The sequence below is a fragment of the Porites lutea genome, chromosome 6 (assembly GCF_958299795.1).
Source record: "Porites lutea chromosome 6, jaPorLute2.1, whole genome shotgun sequence".
NCBI lineage: Eukaryota > Metazoa > Cnidaria > Anthozoa > Scleractinia > Poritidae > Porites > Porites lutea.
The window spans coordinates 2,223,437-2,232,207 of NC_133206.1; the positions used below are offsets into that span (position 1 = coordinate 2,223,437).

An 8,771-nucleotide genomic window follows, 5' to 3' on the forward strand; every position below is an offset into this window, starting at 1 on the left:
TATGTATGTATATGTATGTATACCGGTGCAACGCTCTACCAACTGAGCTAACAAGCCAACAGAGAACAAGTCATTGAAAGGACGATGAAACAATGAGTATATATCAAAAACATATATAGGAACAGCAGGATCATGGCAGTTATGGACGCAACTTCAGATTGGTCCAATAGATTGGACCTACCAACCATAAAGCATTTGACTGATAATGATTCACCTTATCCGTGCCTCGTCATGACCCGCTCATTAGCTCTGATCAGATGCGTCTTTCTAGCAGCATCGCTGAATATCATCTTTGAGAAATCTCAGAGACCTATACTAGCATTGAATCTGCCCCCAGTCTCTCCCAGCTCAAGTGTCGTGTCAAACCGGTTTGGAGTAGTTTCTTGGTGTTCTGGATGGTTGTGATCACAAAATGACGTAATAGAGAAGACTAAAAAGACACCGAAGACACCGGCCTTACGAAAACCACGTAGTACGTAGAATGACCATGTCTCGCTTTCTTAGACAAGACAACTTTTGGCATCATGTAAGGTTCCTTGAACTGTGAAGGGTGCCTCACCTTGCAGCCATGAACTCATTTATACGCATGCTCGCATTCTCTTGCATCTACCTCTGATAGAAGTATAGGGTCGCTCAGTGATTGGCCTACAACGGGGTGTTATAGCGATTTTACTTGACCCGAGAAACAGTTAATAACAACTAGTGCAAAATGGCTATAAATAAACATAATAGAGTGGTTTTCGTTTGAGTGTCGTAAAACCAAAACCAAAGTAATTACTCTGGCCAATCACATAGGACACAGACAATACATTGAACCAATCAAAACTCGAAGTAATTACATGTGGCTGACGCAAAGCGCGGGAAAATGCATGGGAGCGCGTCACAATTGGCTTTGGTTTTACTTCTGATTGGATGAAAAGGTGGCGCGAATCTTTTAAGCCAATCGCATCGTGTAGAAAGTGCAAAACCAATTACTTTTCGACACTCAAATGAAAACCGCTCTAAGACAATAGAATTAGTGCATAATAGCGCGTAGTATTCTACTACATATTTCGCGGGTTAAGTAAAATCACCCTATTACAGCTGGTGAGAGATGTCAAATATTGGGATGTGCGTCTTTGTACAAGTCAAAACCCTTTGAGCCATGCGGAAATAGTGCACATGCGGACATGCGCGCTTAATGGCTCCGCTATGCCAAACACGTGCTCGCTTATTACAGCGCCCTCAAAAACCCTCTAATTTCTTTTGATTTTCCTGGCACGAAGCTTTATATCGCTTCGGGGGTTAGGTCCATCGATTCTGTTGTTTGTTTATGTTTTTTTTTTCACCCACTCCCGATCCTGTTAGCTGTTCAATTACGAGACGGCCGCTTTTGTGCGGCGGCCCTCGATAGCCGCTTGCCTTTGCCTCATCGTCTCATTGTCTTTGACCGTGTTGACAGAGTGGATGATCAAACAAACTAGGTAGGATACAGTCTCTGTCGTCAACTTTACTGTGTTACTTTAAAGAACCAAAAAGTGGAATTAGAGATATCCGCCTATGTAGCCTCTGTGGAGCCTGGTGATAAAAGGACGATGCTATGGCTGGTGCTTTTGTTTTTTTACAACTGATTCTAAGGGTGCCCAGCGTATTGGAAAATTGTAGGGCATTTGCCAAGTTGTGAGGTAACACGGTAGCTGGATCGCACATTGCTCGTCATTTTTCAACTATTGAGCTTGTTAAAATTGGCGAAGTCTTGACAAAATTATTTTTCACTCACATAAGAGACGAATTTTAGGAGCAGAACGGGTTTAGTATCATAAACTAGTGAAAAGACATGGAAGGGTGGAAATTATTGGCTTCAACAGTGTGAACAAGTGGTTTTTTAACCCGACAGGGGTCTTTCGAATGTCACTAACACTGTTATTTTGACAAACTAGTAGTTTAGCAGGGACCGGTTAGGCATTAACTTTTTACATGGCCAGCTATTCGGAACCTCAACCCCAGCAATGCATCACTGATCATGTGGTTGAATTTCACTGTCCTCGGTGTGAGATTGTTAGTTGTGACAAAAATTTTAAATTAGAAAGGGTCTTGAACAGTTGAAGATGAACGAATTGTAATCTATCCGGTTTTCAGTCGCAAAAATCTTAAATAAAAATAAACGAATCCACCATACTGACCTTTTCAGTTCATTCAGACCACTGATCGTTTCTGCGGGCCCCTCTTTTCGCAAATTGAAGGTCAAAACGTTTTTTGTCATACTGAATTGGTTTTGGGAAGAGGCAATTGAAATCTAGAAAAGGAGCCCCTAGTATCATAAGTGGACCTCATTTTCAAAAATATTTGGCATAGGTCAATTGCCATATTGTTGTACACCTTGAAAATTTCTGTAGCAAGGAGCTTAATTCTGCGTATAGAAAGCCCGTCCCATCCTAGCTCTTGCAGCAGGGGGCCGGAGCTAGAATCATAACTGGAAAAGGTTATGATCCTAAGCTTCAGGGTTAGTTCTGAACCCAGACCCAGAACCCAGTTGTTCTTCTGTACAGCAATCCATGTTTCTTGACTTACGAATGATGCTTCACAATATTGAAATATCCACAGAAATCGCTTATTGACGAGCCAAAGTGGAAATATTGCGACCGATGGTGTAACAGCAAGTGAAAAAGTCGAGCGGTATCAGTCCCAGGCTCCACCAAAAATCACAAAGGTCTAATACTTCCGCTGACCAGGTTGACCAAGGCTAACGTGCCAAGCAATTCAAATAGACCTTTTTAAGTATTTTTTCAACCTTTTTTAACGGTTAAGTCAGAGAAAATCCGTCGACTCTGCTGGAAAGAGAGCGTTTTGTAAAATTGTTAAGTTTGAAAGTGATTTGTTGACAACTAACAAAGACGTAGCTCCTCAAAGTCACGAAATTTTACAGACGTTTGTATGATGGGGGGCACACATTTGCCCCAACCATACAAACGTCTTTAAATTTTCACCACTTTGCAGAGATTTTCCCCAACTGATCTTTCATAATCATTCATAATCATGCTGGTTATTCCCGGAAGTTAACGCGTGGAAAGAAAGGGGCACTCCCTCGCGTGGAAGAGTGGACTCCATTCCATTGTCATTGTATATTGTTCACTTGACAGGTCTGTACTTGAATATGCAGCCGCTGCTTTTACTAATCTCCCCAACTACCTCGCCAATGACATGGAGAAAAATCCAGAAGCGCGCCCTCTCCATCATCTCCCTTTACTTCATACGAGGTCATACAAAGACGCACTGGCAGGGATCGCGCGCTTATAAGGCAACGTCGCGAAGATACTTGTGTCAATTTTGTTAAAGAATCCGTCCTGAAAACCCAATCTTCTCTTTAATTCAAAGCATGCAGAATTGTTCGCTCATCTTCGGCTTACTGTACACGTTCAAATGGATCATTTACTGTCCTGCCATTGTAACCGTAAAATGTACTTACTACTAGTGTTTTAATTATTATTGTTTCTGTTTAACTGACCTCTACCTGCAATTCAGCTTTAAGCTGCAAAAGGTTTAAATAAACAAGTCATTCATTCATTCATTCAAAAATCAAAGGGTAAATGAGTCGACGCTGACAGGTGTATCGTCTGATACCCGCCCTCCGATTTGCTAACACGTGGCCCAAAATAGCCAATAAAATCACTCGAAAACTAATCGGTGAGTTATAACTAGATATATTTGTTAAAACTAAATATAATGTATTCTTGTTATGTATTTAACTTATTTCTTTCCTCGAAGATATTAGCTCATGTAAGCTACATTGAAATTCGAGAGTAATTGAAGTTCAAGTGAAGCGACCACTGTCATCACTATGACTCCCTCTTTCCAATTCGTTTTCAACATCTCGTTACAGCAAGTAAATCTTTGATAGGTTCTACATAAAGTGAATGTTCTCAAGTAAATGGCATTTTGCATGGCCCAGTTGAGATTTCGGTGAAACGTCCATGTAAAATATCTAAAAGATTAGTGCTGCTCCAAAGAGCCATTGGCACCGCATTTACGATTGCTACTAAAATGTGGCGCTTCCATCTTCTTCTCCAAATAGCCATGACAGGCATGTTTTGATAACGAGTTTCAATCGCTACAGAAACGCTGTTAAACACCCACTCAATCGCGAGGGAGACTGACGTGTGAATTGCGAATGATTGCAGTAAATTAACGAAGGACTCGCCCTTTAGGTATACAAATTGATACAAGTACAAATATCCATTGACAGACACAATGGCAGTTGATTCATACAACATGCTCATAATGGCGATATCTGCCATAAGTCTTTCACGGCGAGGAGTACGAAAACTTCCCCAAGGTGCTGATTTTCTTTTCCGCAACATGTGACAAATGTGATCAATGAAAACCATGGTGCTTCGTTCAATGACTTCTGCAGCGCCGTGAATTATTCCCAGGATGACAATGTCGTATAAGCTACCAAGATCAGCTTGCAAAACTCGAAAAACGATCGCTGATGCACAATACAACGGCGATAATAATACGTAAGAATACCCCGGATGAGTGATGTTATACAACGTTTGAACACAAATACGGGAGGTAACCTTTACAAGAACTCCCACTAGAGGGGCGAAAGTTGCAATCAGTAGTTTTTTATCGACATCTGCTTTGTTGTATGTCGGATAAATCAAGGAAGCCACAAGGAAAAAACTCAAGGAACCAAAGCAAGTTGGTGAGATCATTTTGAAGAACAACTGAGCCCTGATTTTTTTTCGTGAACTTGTACAAATGTATCTTGTTAAGACATAAACTTGCAAACATTGATTGATAAGAAACAAAGCAGTGAGAGGAATTTTCACTGGATACGAAACGTAGGAATGAGATATCCCTAGAGCCTGGAGGGCAACACGAAAAATGGTGTCCAGAATATATGTAATAAGGCAAACAAAGAACAGTTTTCTTTTAATGCCGCGTAACTGAAAGGGTCGAAAGAGAAAGTTTAAGAGTGCGAAGAACCAGATATATAGGAAAGCGCAGCTAACTACTTCCGACATTGTCCTCACCCATTGCACCTTTAGTGACGTTGAGTTTAACGGGGTATATTGACAGGTGTGGATAGTTTTAAGGGATATATACGATACAAGCGTGTATATCATCCCTACAAGTAAAGATGTTAAAAGCGTAATCAAAGCTCCGAAGTACATTGATTTTAAAATAGTACGTTGAATGCAGGGTCTCAGTCGCCTCCAAGCCATGGTTATGCCGTCATCTTGGTGTGTCCCCGGGGTGTTTGTGCTCTCTTCTATAGAACTTGCGTTGTGTATTTCTATATTAAAACTATAAGAGGCCAAATAGTCAAGGCTTGTTGCTTCTCTGTCGCTGTATTCTTGGTAAATAAGTTCCTCAACAGGATGAAGATACCACTCTCGTCCTGTGCTTTCCAGAGGACTGTATCCAAAAGATTCCTCAGTAAATTCCGGTTCATCTGGATTATAGTGCTCCGTTACACCTCGAGTAAAACTGTAAAGAATGTGACCAAACACGTCTATCACTGTACTGCTACTCATTTTCCTTCCTTGATGAAGCGCTATCACAAAATCGCTATTTGCACTGAATAACGGCTCTGACGAAACCGAACTGAAATACTAATGAAGCGAAGGAAACTGAAAAAATCGTGGTTACGAACGTGCTAAAGCGGATGTACAAAAGCTGATTTTTGAATTCTTGTCAACAAACTCGCTAAAACGCAACGCAATATTTGCATTGATGATTATGATGATACCTTTATTAAAGTGTCAAAACTGTAGTAGCGGTGTATAACCACTAAGTGGGGACACTAAAATAAGTTAGAAAAGAATAAATCAATTAATTAATTAAAAATGAAAGAAAGAGAATATAAGAATTAAGAAATTAAGAAAAACTATGTAGAGTATAAGCCAATAAGAAATTCGGGAGAACTATATACAATATGCAGAAATGTATCCATAGAAATAAAAAAATTAAGAAATGCAAAGAGAGCAGTTTGAGCAGTTATTGTCATCTAATAGCATACTAAGATCCACTTCACTGATGTTATACTTGAAGACTTCAAAGTCATCAAATTTTGAAGACTTTCATCAAGGACCACTATTCCTAAGCCCGTTGCCCGTTTTTTTTTGTTTTGTAATTCAAGTTTGTACGGGACTCGAACCCTTAACCTATGTGATACAACTATCGCCCCATCTCATTATTACCAATAGTCTCAAAAGTCACTGAAAGGTTGGTACATGGACAACTTATGGAGCATCTAATTAGAAATAATAAACTGGCAGCACATCAGAGCGGAAATAGAAAGCTTCACTCGACAGAAACACCTCTGCTGTACGTTACGGATCAGTTTCTCCAGGCTATGGATAGCAAGAAAGTTTCCATCATGATCTTATTAGATATGTCTAAAGCATTTGATAGTATTCGACACGACATCTTGTTATCCAAGCTACAATATCTCGCTTTTTCCCAGGGTGCGTTGGATTGATTTCAGAGTTACCTTTCTAACCGACAACGGTGCGTTCGAATTGGTGACGCAGTTTCTAAAGTACTCTCACTTGAGTTCGGAGTTCCGCAAGGCTCTATTTTAGGTCCGGTTTTGTTTACAATCTATGTTAACGACCTCCTTTCTGTTCCTAAACGTTGTCTATCTGCCTCCTATGTTGATGACTGTAAATTGTATTTGTCCTTTTCACCTGCCGAATTACCCACGTCCATCCTCGCCTTAAACGAAGATCTTACGAGAATATCTCAGTGGTGCTGTAAAAACTCTCTTTTGATTAATCCGGACAAAACTAAGGTTCTAGCTGTTGGATTACCACAACTTTTAAAGAAACTGTCATCATTCAGTATAACACTTTTTGACAAGGAAATAACACCTGTGCCTGTCGTTAAGGACTTGGGTGTTCTTCTCGACACACGCCTCAGTTATAACCAACATATCACTGAGACTGCCTCGAAATGCCTTTTTAAATTGTACCAAATTAACAGAATCAAGCATCTCCTGGATAGGAAAACGCTTTTGTTAGTAATAAATTCATTTGTCTTTAGTAAACTCCAATATTGTTCAACTGTCTGGAGTAATACCAGCAGCAGCAATATTGACAAGTTACAAAAAGTCCAAAACTTTGCTGGACGAATTATTCTGGGACTAAGAAAGTATGACCATATTTCGGATGGGTTGCGATCGTCGAAATGGCTTCCTATTAGAGAGAAACTCATCTAAATGACGCTACTATGATGCACAAATGTATTAACAAGCTTGTTCTAGACTATCTTGCTGATATGTTTAAATCACGTTCTCAAGTCCATAATAGACAAACTCGATCATCAGGTGCTTTGGATATACCTTTATGTCGCCTGTCAACAGGGCAGCGCTCCTTTGCTTTCAGAGGAGCAAAACTCTGGAACTCCTTGAATGATAATATTAAGTCCTTAAAATGCCCCAGGAATTTTAGGCGTCATCTTGCAAATGTTTTATTAAGTTGATATATTTTTTGTAATTATAATATTATTGTACTTACATATTTAATTAATTTATATAAATTTGCATTTTTTATTCTATTGAGCTGAAAAGCCCACTTAGGGAGCATCAATAAAATGTATGTATGTATGTATATGTATGTATACCGGTGCAACGCTCTACCAACTGAGCTAACAAGCCAACAGAGAACAAGTCATTGAAAGGACGATGAAACAATGAGTATATATCAAAAACATATATAGGAACAGCAGGATCATGGCAGTTATGGACGCAACTTCAGATTGGTCCAATAGATTGGACCTACCAACCATAAAGCATTTGACTGATAATGATTCACCTTATCCGTGCCTCGTCATGACCCGCTCATTAGCTCTGATCAGATGCGTCTTTCTAGCAGCATCGCTGAATATCATCTTTGAGAAATCTCAGAGACCTATACTAGCATTGAATCTGCCCCCAGTCTCTCCCAGCTCAAGTGTCGTGTCAAACCGGTTTGGAGTAGTTTCTTGGTGTTCTGGATGGTTGTGATCACAAAATGACGTAATAGAGAAGACTAAAAAGACACCGAAGACACCGGCCTTACGAAAACCACGTAGTACGTAGAATGACCATGTCTCGCTTTCTTAGACAAGACAACTTTTGGCATCATGTAAGGTTCCTTGAACTGTGAAGGGTGCCTCACCTTGCAGCCATGAACTCATTTATACGCATGCTCGCATTCTCTTGCATCTACCTCTGATAGAAGTATAGGGTCGCTCAGTGATTGGCCTACAACGGGGTGTTATAGCGATTTTACTTGACCCGAGAAACAGTTAATAACAACTAGTGCAAAATGGCTATAAATAAACATAATAAGACAATAGAATTAGTGCATAATAGTGCGTAGTATTCTACTACATATTTCGCGGGTTAAGTAAAATCACCCTATTACAGCTGGTGAGAGATGTCAAATATTGGGATGTGCGTCTTTGTACAAGTCAAAACCCTTTGAGCCATGCGGAAATAGTGCACATGCGGACATGAGCGCTTAATGGCTCCGCTATGCCAAACACGTGCTCGCTTATTACAGCGCCCTCAAAAACCCTCTAATTTCTTTTGATTTTCCTGGCACGAAGCTTTATATCGCTTCGGGGGTTAGGTCCATCGATTCTGTTGTTTGTTTATGTTTTTTTTTTCACCCACTCCCGATCCTGTTAGCTGTTCAATTACGAGACGGCCGCTTTTGTGCGGCGGCTCTCGATAGCCGCTTGCCTTTGCCTCATCGTCTCATTGTCTTTGACCGTGTTGACAGTGTGGATGATCAAACAAA

General features: G+C 40.2%; 1 protein-coding gene across 1 annotated transcript; it reads right to left on the reverse strand.

Moving 5' to 3' along the window:
- Window positions 1-3,329: 3,329 nt before the first annotated feature.
- On the reverse strand, window positions 3,330-5,759 carry LOC140941339 (uncharacterized). Its single transcript, XM_073390324.1, has one exon. The coding sequence runs from the start codon at window positions 5,517-5,519 to the stop codon at window positions 3,900-3,902; it is 1,620 nt and encodes a 539-aa protein (XP_073246425.1). The 5' UTR covers window positions 5,520-5,759; the 3' UTR covers window positions 3,330-3,899.
- Between the last annotated feature and the right edge of the window lie 3,012 nt (window positions 5,760-8,771).